General features: G+C 41.4%; 1 protein-coding gene across 1 annotated transcript in view; it reads left to right on the forward strand.

The window, feature by feature from the left end:
* The window catches only part of NDUFA10 (NADH:ubiquinone oxidoreductase subunit A10), a 367,340-nt gene that overhangs the window by 300,095 nt on the left and 50,481 nt on the right, over positions 1 to 16,764 (forward strand). Inside the window, exon 8 of the mRNA XM_033944949.1 lies at positions 9,515 to 9,600. Coding sequence (XP_033800840.1) covers positions 9,515 to 9,600 — 86 coding nt within the window. The remainder of the gene's footprint in view (positions 1 to 9,514; positions 9,601 to 16,764) is intronic.

Genomic DNA, 16,764 nt, shown 5'->3' on the forward strand with positions numbered 1-16,764 from the left:
AATGCCTGGCTCGGTGACGTGCTGAGGTTCGCAGTTGAACCTGAATGAACCTCCAAGGTAGGTCTGTGATCTTCGCCCGAACAGGCTAACACGCAGAGTATAGTCAGCTGTGTCATTCGCTGGGAGGTTCCAGCCGCCGGAGGGTTAGAGCGAGTATTCCCTTTCCTCTTCCCCATATTAAATGGGAGAGAGTCGCACCACGTGCTGAACTCAGCTGATATTCAGTGCTGTCAGCTCAGGCGTCTGCTCCCGACGCCATCTTGATCTCCCTGTCCTCTGCCACCATTTTCTATGGGGCACTTTGCTTTGATATATGAGTACTTTGGATTACAAACATGCTTCTGGAACGAATTACACTTCTCCCTCCAGATTCGCAGGGGATAGGGGCAGAGCCGGACCGCGAATGGTGAAATACTGTGAATATCTTCTGGTCCTACTCTGACCCACCCCCGCCTCCCTCCCACCTTCCCCCCTCCCCCGGCATCTCGACCTTACCTGGTGGTCTAGCAGGCTTTTGGGGCAGGAGCAATCTTCCTACGCTACTTCCCTGTGCAGATCGCCAATAGGAAATGGCTGCCATGAGTTCCCGTAGTCTCTCGAGCCTGCCAGACAACCAGTGAGCCCAGGATGCTGGGGGGAAGGCTAAACTATGGATTTTTTTTTCCTTTTTCCCCCTCCCCAAAAAATCTCGAATATGTGAAATTGCAATTGCCAAAACTGCAAATGGGGAGGGGGAATATGCAAATCTCTGTCATGCATATTCATTAGGGCTATCTTGAAAACCCGACTGGCCTGGGGGTCCTCCAGGACAGGTTTGGGAACCACTGTTGTAAACCAAGGTACCATTGTATTGGAAAAACATGCACTGCCAAGGATAACTATGCAAATTGTAACCTGGAGAATCAAATTGTTTATACTAGATCCATAGTTTGTATCAAGTTAGGATGCAGCCTTCTATTGTAAACTTGTAGTATAATTGTATCAAATTGTAACTTGTCAACTATATAATATGTATGTTTAACCTGTAAGCTGTTCTGGGCCCTTAATGTGTTTACCTTGAATGTTTCTTTGCTTTTAAAAATTGTAGTTCTTCCCTTTTGTTTCTTGTCAGTATCAGTATTAGTATTGTTTATATGTTTTCTTTGTAAATTACTATTTTAATATTTTAAATGTAACTCATTTAGAAATTATATAAGCGTTTAATCAAATTTTTAATAAAACTTGGAAAATGAGTTAAATAAATAAATTTATCAGTTAGCATGAGATTATGGCTGTCTACTCAAAGAGAGACTACTGAAGCAGAAACCTATGTTAGATTGATGACCCTGAAAGAAGACTTTAAAAAGACTGCCACTGTCCCTGCACCATCATCAGATAGCCAAATGCTTACAGAAGATGATGCATGCGGGACCTTTATGGCTAAAAAGGACTCCAGGCAGATAAAATGAATTCATGGTTATGTACCATCAGTCCTCAGGCTCATTCATACATGTCCTTCAGGAAGTTGCTGAAAACTGATTTGTTTGATAAATTTGTAAATTGATATCTTGAATCTTGACTGGTAAACTATATACAGGCCATGGATTGTCTACCTGAAAATGAAGAGTATGTATAGAAGCTGGCTGAAACCAAAACTGCTACCAAAACTGTCTAAGCACTTTTGGCCGAAACCAAAACTTGCCCCCTGGTTTTGGTTTAAAACAATGAAGTTCACTGGGGATTGTCAGAGCTTGCAATCGTCAGTCCTCTGTTAAATCCACAGAAGATTACCCTCCAGGCTGACAACTGGGAGAGCTGTTTTATGAAGGATTTCTTAACAAGTCTGATACCTTAAGGTTCCCAAGTCAGTAAAGATATAGTTAAATATCCAGGTACTTTGTGAGAACATTAAAAAAAGTCCTCATTACCAGCTTCTTATGCTTACCCAAACAGTGTACATGTAATAATACAGTATAAAGTAGAATTAGTAATAATACAGTAGAAAGTAGAATTGAAATGTTTCTCATTTTGTATTTAGTTATAAAATTAAGGACAATCATAATATATAGTCATGTGAAAAAATTAGGACACCCCATGAATTATTCAGTTCTTTCTTAAGAAATGTTCACATATCGATGTCAAATCTTTTTTTTTAAATTTATCTCTGAAAAGAAAGTGATGTAATTGCAGGTAAACAACAAAAATTTTCCTCGATTTACTCAAGAAACAAAAGATATCCACAAAAATGTATATTCTAACTGAGGAATAAATTAGGACACCCCACGTATCCTTCCACTTAAAAGTGGTTCAAATCATTCACAGGTGTATCACATCAGGTGCACAGCATTTTGAAGGAAGTTTGCCTATCATCCGGATCCAGTCGTCGCATATGGTTTCCCATTGACAATTACTTGAATGGAACTCAAATATCCTCTTGAAGGATTTATAATTTGGTCTTTTCCATTTCCAGTCCTGTTTATGTATATTAATTTATATGTTGAACATCCTGCTTGTCGTTTGTTATTTACTGTATGCTCACAAATAATTCAATAAAAATATTGAACTAAAAAAAATAGCTTGCTTTTCTACCGTAATTCTGTCTTAAATGTAATCAACAAAGTTGCTCACTTAGCTATAATATCTTTACATGATTCTAAAAACAAAGATATTCAAACTATCAGGAGATATTAACTAATCTATTTCTCATTCATCAGCAATAACCCTGGAGCTCCTGGGGATGTAATAAATATTATCAGGTGTAAACAATTCCATCTGTGGATATTGAAGAATATATTTTATATACATCCTCAGGAGCTCCAATGGTGCTAGATAGTGGGCGATAGGAAAATTAAAAAATCTAAGATTTTTTAATCCTCATTAAATTTTCCTTTTTCTCTAATTGATCATGCAATAACATACTATCTTTAATATTTGATATATTTACAATGTTGTTACTGAGGAATCTTATTTATCCACTTTGCTTCCAAGTGCAGCCAATTGGGTCTCATGATCAGTTACTTTTAAAGTTATCTCTGATTAGAATTGACATAGTTTAGAAACTGCCCTGTAATGAGGTTTCAATTCTATTCACCACAAGCCAGACGTCATGTAAGATAATTGTTTTATCCCTAGGAAAAGAATATATATTTGACTCCATTAACATTTGAACTGGAGTCAAACATTGTGCACTTGATGTTTCTCTGCACTGCTTAGAATCTTCTATATTTGGGTCCAAACCAAATAATTGTGAGGGAGAAGATTATTTCCTATCATCAGAGAGTGAATCATTCCTCCCTGTAGCATTTAAAACTGGTTCAAGAGGCGGTGACGGTTCACCTGAGGACAAGGAAGCAGACTGAGAGGATAAGATATAATCCAGCAATGGTGATAACATGGGTTGAAGATGATGGTACATAGGTCATGTAATAAAGGAAGATGATAGCACAATTTTCGCTTTTCTTTTCCCCCTGTTGTTAAACACCGATAATCCCTTGCTCCTGGCTCCGAAGGGGCATTTCCTGCCCTTTTGGCCACACCCCTTTGGACTTGTGCCAGCGGGCTTACGTCCCAATGCTTGCGGTTCGTTTAAGAGGCCAGAAAAGACCTCTCCTCTCAGCACCGGTGATTGTAGCTGGCCATGGGGGTGCCTACAAATGATCTCCAAGTTCCCTCTGGAAAAGGAATGTTTTTAAGTGATTTTTAAATCTTTTGATGGTAAGTTCTATTTGAATATGGTTTGGAAGTGCATTCCATAATTGTGGAGCAACAACTAAAAAGATACAATCTCGGATGGATGAATATGTGATGGAAGGATGGATGAATTCTGTTGGAAGGAACGAAGGGTACGAGGTTGTATGTAGGGAATTAAGTAATTTTCCAAATAGGACGGAGATCCATTAGCTCAGGCTTTAAAACATAAGAGCAAGATCTTATATGTTAGACAATGTCTGATAGGCAACCAGTGTGCAGATTTTAATAAAGGGGTGATATGATCAAATTTTTTTCCCGCTAATCATTTTTATTGCAGTGTTTTGTACCAGTTAAAGGCGATTTGAATCCTTTTATTTGATACCGTATTATAGAGAATTACAATAGTCAAGCATATTGGTAACAAGTGAATGAACAAGAATATTAATGGCTGATAGAAGCAGAAGATGTGATATAGAACGTATTAAGCATAGTTTGTAATAACTTTGTATTACGCTTGAAATTTGCAATTGAAATTATAGTTTTGAATCAAGAATTACTCGCAAGATTTTAATGGTAGTTAATTGAATTGGCGTACTAGAGAGTATCAAAGGAGAACAATGACTGATCACTTTTTGTAGTGAAAAATAATGCCTTGGATTTTTGAAAGTTCAAAGATAAATGATAATTGAGAGTTAGAAGATAATTTCATTCTGGCTTTTTAATCATCATTTATGTCAAGTTTCCTATTGATTTCTTGTATTTGGTGAATATCCTTGACATCTTCAATTGGATGAAGAAGCTGGATGTCATCAGCATAAAAGAATAGAGGTAGAGGTAAGTTATAAAATTAGTCTGGGAACACTGTTTCAGGCAAAAAGGCCTGATGGGCCGCCGCAGGTGCGGACCGCTGGGCAAGATGGACCTATGGTCTGCCCCAGCGGAGGCAATTCTTATGTTCTTATGTTAAACAAATATACTAAATCCAATGGACTGAGCAAGTGTAAGTAACAGCAACATGGAAAAATTAAAGAGAATTGGTGCTAGAATTGAACCTTGTGGCACTCCACAAGGCAAAATAAAAGGTTCAAAACATTGATCATTTAAATTTATACTCTAAGATCTATTATTGAGGTATGATTCAAACCATCGTAACACAAGGCCAGTAATTCTGATTCCATTAAGACGATTAATCAAAATACTTTGATCTGATGTGTCAAAGACCGCTGTCAGGTCTAAAGAAATTAGTACAACTGATTTAAGATGATTGTTGTATCTCAATATTGTAGTTGTAAGTGCCAAAAGTGAAATCTCCATAAAATTATCTGAAAGAAATCCTGTTTGATTGGGATGTAGAATATTTGTTTTTTTCAATGAAGTCTGTCAAGATATTGAAGACATGTTTTTCAATAATCTTTACTTAGAATTTGATATTTGAGATTGGTTAGTAATTTGAGCTATCCAAAATTGATCTCTCTTTGGGAATATGATAGCTAATTTCCAAGGGTCTGGTCCGGAGAGTCACCGGATGTGGTATATTTGGACTTCAGTAAAGCATTTGATAGCGTCCTTCATCGAAGATTACTGAACAAGCTGAAATCGATAGGATTAGGAGACACTCTAACTACATGGGTTGGGGATTGGCTGAGCGGTAGACTTCAGAAGGTGCTGGTGAACGGTACCCCATCCGAAGAATCGGACGTGATCAGTGGAGTGCCGCAGGGCTCGGTCCTGGGCACAATTCTATTTAACTTATTCATAAGAGATATGACGCAAGGACTTAGAGGAAGGGTATCACTGTTCGCCAATGACGCCAAACTTTGCAACATAGTAGGCAAAAGCTTATTACCTGATAATATGACACACGACCTATTGTTGCTGGAACAATGGTCAACTACTTGGCAGCTAGGCTTCAATGCTAAAAAATGCAAGATAATGCAACTGGGTAAGAGAAACCCGCTTAGAACTTATGTACTAAATGGTGAGACCTTGGTTAGGACAAAGACGGAACGTGACCTAGGGGTGATCATTAGTGAGGACATGAAGGTTGCCAATCAAGTGAAGAAGGCTTCCTCCAGGGCAAGACAAATGATGGGGTGTATCCGCAGAGGTTTCGTCAGCAGGAGACCTGAAGTTATGATGCCGTTGTACAGAGCCATGGTGAGGCCTCACTTGGAGTACTGTGTTCAGTTTTGGAGACCACACTACCGAAAGGACGTGCTGAGGATCGACTCGGTTCAGCGAACGGCCACCAGGATGGTCTTGGGGCTCAAGGATCTCACGTATGAAGAAAGATTAAACAAATTGCAGCTGTATTCACTTGAGGAAAGAAGAGAACGGGGTGATATGATTAAAACATATAAGTACATCACAGGATGCATCGAGTCAGAAGATGATATCTTCTGGCTCATGGGACCCTCGACCACCAGAGGGCATCTGCTGAAAATCAGGGGAGGGAAGTTTCATGGCGACTCCAGGAAGTACTTCTTCACCGAAAGAGTAGTGGATCATTGGAACAGACTCCCACTCCAGGTGATAAAGGCCAGCAGCGTGACGGATTTTAAGAGAAAATGGGATACTCACGTGGGATCTTTAAGGGAGTAAATTCAGGGGAGGGGATACTTGGAATGGGCAGACTTGGTGGGTTATAGCCCTTTTCTACTGCTTTTTTCTATGTTTCTATCCCTTGATCAAAACTATTAGAAATCATACAATGAACAAATTGTGTTAAAGATATGAAATGGTTTTTCAATAAATTTGTGGATATTGGATCATGTGGTGCAGATGTAGACTTCATTGATGAAATCAATAGTTTTAAGTTCTCATATTGAGGGAGAGCTCAATTTGGATAATGAACTTGAGCAAGAAGCACTAGCAGATGTATCTAGTTGTTAAGAAGATGATAGTGGAGTATTTGGAAGTGAAGAGTATTTTTGCTTTATTTTATGTTTGAAAGTTTTTGCCACAGATTCCGCTGTTGGATGGAGATGAAAGTTTGCATTAGGATTTTGTTGGGCAGTCAAGGTTTTTAATATTGAATAAAGACTAGATGAATTTCTAGCTTTAGAAAACTGGTCAGTCAAATATTGTATACTAGTCTTATAGCCCGTTACATTAACGGGTGCTAGAATATATGTGTGTGTGTCTGTCTTTATTTCTTTTTCTCTCTGTATTTCTGTCTTTTTTAGCCCGTTACATTAACGGGTGCTAAAATGTATGTGTGTGTCTGTCTTTATTTTTTTCTCTCTCTGTCTCCTTAGCCACTTTCTGTATTTCTGTCTTTCTTTGTTTTGGCTGTCCATCACCACCCCTTGCGTACTCCCCCTGTCCATTCTCCCTTCCTTTTACCTCCCCTTATCCAGCAGCAGACCTTCTCTCTTGTTTACCTCCCCCCTGTCCATCATCACCTCTTCCTGCTCCCCCTGTCCAGCAGTACGCCTCCCTTCCTTCCCCCCCATCCATCAGCACCTCTTCCTGCTCCCCCTGTCTAGCAGTAGGCCTCCTTTCCCCACCCTATCCATCAGCACCTCTTCCTGCTCCTCCTACTCCCCCTGTCCAGCAGTAGGCCTCCCTTCCTTTTCCCCCCCTGTCCATCAGCACCTCTTCCTGATCCACCTGTCCAGCAGTAGGCCTCCCTTCCTTCCTTTCCCCCCCACTCCTTTCCATCAGCACCTCTTCCTGATCCCCCTGTGCAGCAGTAGGCTTTCCTTCCTTTTCCCCCCATCCATCAGCACCTCTTCCTGCTCCCCCTGTCCAGTAATAGGCCTCCTTTTTTCCCCCCTATCCATCAACACCTCTTCCTGCTCCTCCTACTCCCCCTGTCCAGCAGTAGGCCTCCCTTCCTTTTTTTTCCCCCCTCTGTCCATCAGCACCTCTTCCTGATCCCCCTGTCCAGCAGTAGGCCTCCCTTCCTTCCTTTCCCCCCCACCCCTGTCCATCAGCACCTCTTCCTGATCCCTCTGTGCAGCAGTCGGCTTTCCTTCCTTTTTCCCACCTGTCCATTAGCACCTCTTCCTGCTCCCCTTGTGCAGCAGTAGGCCTCCCTTCCTTTCCCCAACCCCCACCAAAGCAGAATCTCCCCTCTGTCTATCCCCCCCAACAGTCCAGCATGTCCTATCAATCCATCCTCACCTCTCTGCTGTTCGCCATGTGGTCGATCCGCTGCCGACAGGCGGGGTCCAAGTCCATTAGCAGAAGTCCCTGGTCGGTCCTCCCCCACCCCTCCCGTACATGCCAACCAACCTGCCCGGTCAAACCGCGGAGTGTCGCTCCCTTCGCCACCCATGGACTAAAGTGCTTCCCTTCCCATCCATATCCGACCGTACCATTCGCTCCCCCCACCCTCCTTCCACACTGTCGCACTGCGGCCCTCTCGGAGTCAACGGAAGAGAGGTGAGCGGAGAGCAAATAAGAGGCGCTGTAGACAAACCTTGAAGATAGGGGTCATAGGCTTTTTCGTCCCTCCACTGCGGCAGGATCCTGAGCCGGCATAGGCGGTTGAGGGGGGAAGGTTGTGGTCAGAGTTGCTAGGCTGCAGCGGATGTGTGAGTTGCGAGTGTGGGGCCTGCAGCGGCGCGAGGTGGAGAGCAGGCTGTGGTGACGTAGTAGGCGCGCATGCGCACTCGTGTTTCCGTGACGGGATCAGGGAACACGATTTTTTAGTGCGTTTCGTGGCCTATCATTTTATTATATTAGATTTTTAAATGATTAAATTGTAGTTTTATATTTTTTCTTTCTCTTTATAATGATTAAGTGTAATCATTGTTTTGTGTCGATGCCATTTATGTTCTAAGGACCGTAGTTTTTTTAGAAGACAGTGATTGGAATTATACCAGGGCTCAGATATTCTACTTGATATGTTAGCAATGACTATTTTGGGTGCAATATTGTCAATAAATGCCTGAAGATTAGATTCCTATTGATTAGTTTGCTTGGCTATAGAGAGATCTATAAAAGTATAAAAAATAGGGTTGAAGTGAGATTCTATCTTTTTAGCTGTTAATTTTTTGAAGTCCCTTACATTAATTGGATGTTGCAATTTAGTTTCGGATTTCTTTTGAAATTGTACCTTAAAATGAATTGAGTGGTCTGCCCATGGTAATTTTTTTTAAGTTCAATATTTTTTATTGATTATTTTTTAAAGAAATTACAAAAAATAAGAAACACATTGACCATATACAGTATTATTGCTCTTCACAAAGATAAAAGGAAGGTTAATGAACCAACATAATATCCATAACAAAAACAAACAGTGTATGTCCTGAAAACAAAATGGGATCAGGTTGGTCAAGAGTATCTGATATAGAGAAGATATTGTATGAGCTGTAAAGGTGGGTATGCTTCTCAGCAATATAATATAAGACTTGTTTTCAAGATTGGTAATTATAAAGACAGTATATGCTCCTTAGAGAGATCCATTATAGCCTCCATGATTTGAAGAGGCCAGTAATGGCGACCAAAGGTTCTTGAAGGATTTTAGAGTTTCTGAGTTCATTAGCTATACATTCGTATTTCATCATCAGACAGTGTTCCACCATGTGTTGTAATCCACTGCTGATAGATCTTTCCAGTTGGATAGCACCACTTTTAACATGATTAATGATAGTATGTGCATCAACCTTGACTTATCATCTAAGACTGGTATTTGTGGAGTAGATGTACCAGAGATTAAGATATAATATGTTAAAGATTCATTTAACTCCAAAATCAAGGATATGTTGTGTCTTTCTCTTAAACCAGCACAATGTTGTCTGCTGTCCCCTTTTGATGTCAGGAATATATAGTTTGGAAAAAGTGCTTGTAGAATCTATTGTTATTACCTCACTGATTGTAGTCCATTTTTTAACAGGTGATTGAAGATATAGAATACTTGAAGTTCAACAAAAAGCCATGGGTGGAACAAAATGATGTTAGTTTGCACTATTTGAGAATTCTGTAAGTGTGTTAGATGTCATATGAAATGGGACTACAGGTTCTGATGTCATACTTTTCTCAAAATATAGCAGACCTTAACCCCTTTGTTTTAGCTTTAGGTCTTAGCCTGAAAAACGTAAGAGCTAGTGTTTGAAATTAGAGAATGACATGGTGACTGTTATCCAGGGCTAGCTGCGGGTAACCTGCCAGAATGGGGAGGAAAAAAACTGGTTGCCATGGGTACAGGGACAAGGCCATTCACCGCCCTGTGGAGCGGTGAATGGCCTTGTCCCCACAGTTAAGTATCTTCTGCGCATTGCCTCACTTCTCACCCTTCCCAGTCAACAGCCCTCGCAATCATGTGGTCCAGGAGCTCCCTTCCTTCCAATCGCTGCAATACTGGCATCTCCTCCCCTTGTCCGGGCATCTCCCTCCCTCCCTTCCCCGGTGATTTTCAGTTTTCTCTCTCCAAGTGACCCAAGCCTTTTCACAAGTCGTGCACACAGTTGCCCTGAAACTTTTCTGACGCGAGCTGCCCAGGCAGAAACAGGAAGTTGTGGCAGAGGAGAAGTTTTGGGGCAGCCACGTGCATGATTTGTGAAAAGGCTCGGGCCGCTCGGAGAGAGAAAACTGAAAATCGCCAACGAAGGTGAAGGGAGGGAGGGAGATTCCTGGATGAGGGGAAGTGATGCCCTGACCACGACAATCGGGAGGTAGGAGAATGCTGGACCACTCTAAGGGTGCTGAAGGGAAGTGAGGAGGAGAGAATGGGGAGAAGATGCTGCATGGAAGTGGGTAGGAGAAAGAGAAGGGAACACGGTAGTAGAGGAGGAGGGGATCAGACACTGCATGGAAGTGGGTAGGAGAGAGGGGAACAGATGCTGGAAAGAATTGGGAAGGAGAGAAGGGAGCAGACCCTGAACTCTCAACCTCCCTTATCTCTAGCACTCTCACCCTTGCTTGGTTGCATAAGAATAGTCATACTGGATCAGACCAGTATGACTTACCCAGTATCCTTTTTCCATAGTGGCCAATCCAAGTCACAAGTACCTGGCAAAAACCCAAATTGTAGCAACATTCCATGCTACTGATCCCAGGGCAAGCAGTGGCTACCCCTATGTTTGTCTTGAAGTAAATGCTGCTTTGTTTACCTCATTGGAATAACTACAAGACGGCATTGTATCTTCCAAAACGGACAATATTCGTTTATTGTTAGTATAAAAACTATAAGTATTACAACAGCAAAGGCATATTAGAAAAATGTATTGTTAGTTCAGAATATGCAATGGAGAGAAGAATTTGTACCCATATGCTTAGCAGGGGGGCTAGCAGTTCCCCGTAGCATAAGTAAGTGAATATCTCTGGCTTTACCTAGAATGCACGTGATTTTTATACAGAGAAATTCTTCGTTTGTTCCAAAAAAGTCCATCCCCGAATTCTGGTTATGTAATTCCCTATTGGTACATAAAATAATGTATAGCTAACTCCTCCTCTCCGTCCACGCCTCTCTCACCTCCACCCCTCTCCCCAGTAAAAGTGGGGGGGGGCCTTGCAGAAACAGAGAACTCTTGGTGAACTTTCTTCTTTCAGCACTGAGACATGTAGATGCTAATTAGTGATTTTACAATTCTGTGCATATTCGGGATGGCGTCCTTGTAAGCTGAAAGTTGGCAAAGGTGACCTTTCAACAATCCAGCTGCTTGGTTCCCATAGCTTGGTTCAGAGACAGGGAGCAAATGTTTTGGTACCAAGTTCTTTCATCTCGTTACACCCACATGAGCAGGGCTCCTTGCTCATTATAAAAGTTATATGGCTTTCTAGGGTGCCTGGCATATGAAGTCATACAGCACTGATAACAGTTCAGCAGAACCTTGAAGGGATATCCTCCCAGCAGGGAATGGAAACAAGAACATCATTGTTAGCATTGCAAAGGCTGCAGATGTTTACAGACAGCAAGGTACAGGCTGGGCCTGGCTATGGAAAAATATAGGTCTGTAGTGTCCAGCATACACAAGTGAGAATATAGGTCTGTAGTGTCCAGTTGAATCATCTGTATGTCCAGGGTATGCATGTCAGTCTCAATAGCAGACTATGAACTTTTCTTCCAGGAACTTGTCTAGACTTTTTTTTTTAAACCAGCCACCAAACTCTTATAACCTCCTACTCCAGAAATTCTGATAGCATGATTTTTCTATGTAGCAATCTGTAATAATTTGGCTTATTCAGTTTTCTCAATAGTGGAGGGGATATTTGTGAAGGGGAAGTTAAATGGGTTTTGTTAATCCTTGCTAAGTATTTGTATAGGGAAAGGGAAAGAAGGTACCAAGCCTCGAGGCAAGGCAGAACAAACAAAAAGAGGCACTGGAGATGTCAAGTCAAGCCTATGGTCACAAATCCTATATTTGCAGTTTGTATCAAAGTTTTATAATAAGTCTTTAAAAATCACTAAAACAGGCAAAGTTCCAAAAGACAAATTCCCAAAGTGTATTATTTGTGTTTATAAAATGACAATTGTACAGAATATTGTTTCTTTTTATATTTAATAAAATAAGTTCAGTATAAAATCATAACTATTTGAGGCTTGTGCAGATGGGATCAGATGGCTTGTTGGAACAGGGCAGGGACTTGGACTGAGCTCACGAGAACTGAGCTGGCGGGTAAGGGGACAAATTTTTTCCCCACGTCATTCTCTATACATGGTATAATCATATCGGTAAAATCCACAGCTTGTTCTACTTTTACTGAACTAATGCTGCTAGTTCAGCTATCTGAGCCAAATATTTGTCTAGTGATAAATAAGTTTTGCAAATAATACTATCAGAATGCCTATAATAAATGGTAATAACCACTACTGATTGCTTTGCAACACATGAACCATCTCTAAACCAAATACATCCTTCATGTAAAACTCATCATATTACAATAAAGCGCAGTTACTTACCATAACAGGTGTTATCCAGGGACAGTAGGTAGATATTCTCATATGTGGGTGACGTGATCCACAGTACGGACACTTAAAAGTGCATCACCAGTTTAAGAAATTCAGAAAGTTTGCGATGGCCATCACTGCGCATGCGTGAGTGCCTTCCTGCCCGACGTAAGTGTGCAGCTCCTCAGTTCAGTAAGCCAGCTAAGAAGCCAACCAGGGGAGGTGGGTGGGTTGTGAGAATATCTGCCTGTTGTCTCTGGATAACACCTGTTACGGGAAGTAACTCTGCTTTATCCCAGGACAAGCAGGCAGCATATTCTCACATGTGGGTGACCTCCAAGCTAACCAGAATGGGATGGTGGGAGTGTTGGCCTTTTTGGAAAATAAATTTTGTAATACTGCCTGGCCAAAGTGCCCATCCCCTCTGGAAAAAGATTCCAGACAATAATGTAAGGTGAATGTATGAACTGAGGCCCTAGTAGCAGTTTTGCAGATTTCATCAAGAGGAATAGATTGAAGGAAAGCTACTGAAGCTGCCTTACTCAAACCTTGTGGTCTGTGACACGACTCTCTAGTTGCAGCCCAGCCTGAGCATAACAGAATGCAAGCAGCCAACCAGTTGGATATCGTTCTCGTAGAAACAGAATGCTCCAACTTGTTAGGATCAAAGGAGACAAAAAGTTGAGGAGATGTCCTATGCGGCTTTGTTCTATCGAGATAATGGGCCAGAGTGTGCAGAGCCGACTCTCCTGGGTGAGAATGAGGCTTTGGAAAAAACACTGGAAGTACAATCAATTGATTGAGATAAAATTCAGTGACGACTTTTGGTAAGAACTTTGGATGAGTGTGAAGCACAACTTTGTCATAGAGGAACACTGTAAAAGGTGGGTCCACCACTAGTGCTTGAAGTTTATTCACTCTTCTGGTAGAAATGAGAGAGATGAGGAAAATGACTTTCCAGGTAATATACTTGAGATGAACTGTAGAAATTGGTTCAAATGGAGGCTTCATCAACTTAGCAAGAACCACATTGAGCTCCCATGTCACTGGAGGTGGTTTTAGGATTTTTTAATGTTATACCACCTCTTTCATGAATCTGGAAACCAACAGGTGAGCAGTGAGCGGTTTACCATCCACTGGTTGATGAAAGGCAGTGATAGCACTGAGATGGACTGTGATAGATGTAGATTTGAGACCAGAGTTAGATAAATAAAGAAGATAATCCAAAGATAGTGAAACTGCAATGGATTTGGAATCATAGTGATAAAGAAGATACCAGGAAGAAAAATAGGTCCACTTCTGCTGATAACATTGTTCCAAAATAAGTCTGACAGGCTGAGAAAGATGAAGATCAACTGCATTCAGCCCGAGAGATATCAAGCTATCAGATGTAAAAGTGAACCTTGACTCTGCGTAAGATGAGATGGAAGTAGAAGGGAGAACCAAGGCTGCCTGGGCCACCAAGGAGCTATGAGAATCATGGTGGCTGACTCCTACTTGGCTTAGACAAGAGTCTTTAGAATGAGAGGAGTGGGTAGAAACATGTAGAGAAACTTACATGCCCAATCCAGTAGAAAAGCATCCACTTCCAGACGGTGAGGCAAGTAAAGTCTGGAACAGAACTAGGACAACTTGTGGGGAGATGCAAAAAAAATCCACTTGAAGTGCCCCATTGAGAAAAAATGGGATGGAGAGCTGCAGAGTTGAGCGTCCATTCGTGAGGTTGAAGGATTATGCTGAGCTTGTCTGCTAAGTAATTCTGTTCCCCCTGAATGTAGATTGCTTTGAGATAGATGTTTCGAGCAGTCGCCAAAAGCCAAATCTTTTGAGCCTTCTGAAAGAAGAAGAGATCCTTTGCCTCCTGGCTTGTTTATTTAGAGCATTGCTACTTGATTGTGCGAAGCAAGAGAACTTGGTTGTCTCTGAGATGCTGGAAAGCTTTGAGAGCATAATAAATCACTCTGAGTTCCAGAAGATTGATATGGAACTTCTGCTCTCTTGTGAACCAATGACCCTGAGTCTGAAGGCCATCTAGATGTGCCCCCCAAGCATAAGTTGACGCATCTGTTGTCAAAACTTTTTGATGAAGGGTGTGAAACAGAAGGCTTCTGGAGAGATTGGATGATATCCACCACTGAAGTGACCATCGAATAGATGAGGTCACAGAAATGTGTTACAAGAGAGGATCTGTCGCCTGAGACCATTGCGAGGCGAGAGCCCATTGAGATGTTCTGAGATGGAGCATTGCCAGTGGAGTCACATGAACTGTAGAGGCCATGTGGCCCAGAAAAACCATCATTCGCCTGGCAGAGATTGCCTGGAGCTGGTCTACTTGATGGCAAAGCTGGAGTAAAGTGCCTTGATGATCCTGCAGAAGGAACACCCTCATTTGAGTGGTGTCGAGAAGAGTCCCAGTGAACTGAAGCCTTTGAGACGGATGAAGCTGTAACTTGGGGAAGTTGATCTCGAATCCCAAATTCTGAAGAAACAAGATGGTGCAATTCATCGCTAGAACAACATTGTGACAGGAAGGATCTTTTAGAGCCAGTCGTCCAGGTAGGGAAAGACTTGAAGACTCTGAGACCTCAAGGCCACTGCCCCCACCAAGCACTTCATGAAGACTCTGGGAGAAGATGCTAGGCTGAATGATAGGATCTTATATTGGTAGTGGTGATGTGCCACTTGAAATCTGAGATATTTCCTGGAAGCTGGGTGAATTGAGATATGAGTTTACTTCTTGGAGTACTAATCGACAGAGGCAGTACCATGCAACACAAATCAACAAAGTAATAAAAACATCATTTGTGACTATGAGAAACATAAGACAAATCTGAAAATTCTTCGACAGGAAATAATAATAATAATAACAGTTTTTTTTTTAATATATCGCAGGACCATGAAGTTCTATGCGGTTTACAAAGATTAAAATATGGTACAAATTGAATTAACTTAACAGAGGTGAAAGATAGTGGTTGACAGTTCAAGGGAACCGTTATTGAAGAGAAAGAATTGAACAGGTCAGCTGTCTAGATACTTCAGGAACAGATATGTTTTTAGACGTTTCCTAAATTCCCCATAAGTGGAAGGCATGAGCAATTGTTCTAGATCTTTATCCCTTAATGATGCTTGGTGTGAGAGAAGGTATTGGTGGTGTCTTTTGAGTTTACATCCTCTAACTGGGGGGGAAATGAAGTTCAAGTGTGTGCTTCTCTTATGTCTGTTGGCTGAGAAGGAAAAAAGGTCAGTTATGTATTTAGGGGCTAGACCATATAGTGCTTTAAATCAGAAACAGGCGAACTTAAACTTTACGCGTGCCTCCATCGGTAGCCAATGCAGCTGTCGGTAGTAAGGTGTCACGTGGTCAAATTTCCTCAGTCCGAAAATATGTTTGACCGCTGCATTTTGTATAAGTTGTAATCGTCGCATATTCTTTTGGGAAATTGCTAAATAGGTGATGTTACAGTAATCAAGTTGACTCAATACAAGGGATTGTACCAGAATTCTAAATGCTGACATATCAAAATATGCTCTAATGGATCGAAGTTTCTGATCAAGGAGTCCACTTGGTCTTTCATAGTTAGGCACTGATCTAGTGTTACACCCAATACCTTCATATTAGTCTGAATAGGATAACTAAGTTTATTGATGCATAGTGGTGTTTTGATGTCAAATGGACGTGGCGAAGCTACAAAAAATTTTGTTTTTTCTGAATTAAGTTTCAGTTTGAATTCAGACATCCATTGCTCCATCAAATTTAGTGCTTCTGATGTTTTGGGAGTAACTTCCGAGAGAGAATTAACAAATGGGATGATGATCGTAAAGTCATCTGCATAACTGAATAGTTTTTATCCCCAGCTGGGTCAATTGCGCACCTAGTAAGGACATGTAGACATTGAAAAGCAGTGGGGATAGTGGTGACCCTTGCGGTACGCTAGATGGATTGCTCCAGGTATCAGAGAGATCGTAATTGAAACGTACTTGATAGGTATGGGACATAAGGAAGCCTCGGAACCAATCCAATACCTCTTCCCTAATGCCAATTGCATCCAGGCATTGTAGCATTTTCCCATGGTCCACTAGGTCAAAGACAGAGTTCATATCAAATTGCATGATCAAGGCATTGAGGCCCTTGCTGAACAAGAGACGCAATTACTGTCTCAGTACTGAACAAAGGTCTAAAACCGGATTGAGTTTCATGTAAGAGAGAGAACTGATCAAGATATTCCATCAGTTGGATATGTACCAATCCTTCCATG

The sequence above is a fragment of the Geotrypetes seraphini genome, chromosome 5 (assembly GCF_902459505.1).
Source record: "Geotrypetes seraphini chromosome 5, aGeoSer1.1, whole genome shotgun sequence".
NCBI classification, from domain to species: domain Eukaryota; kingdom Metazoa; phylum Chordata; class Amphibia; order Gymnophiona; family Dermophiidae; genus Geotrypetes; species Geotrypetes seraphini.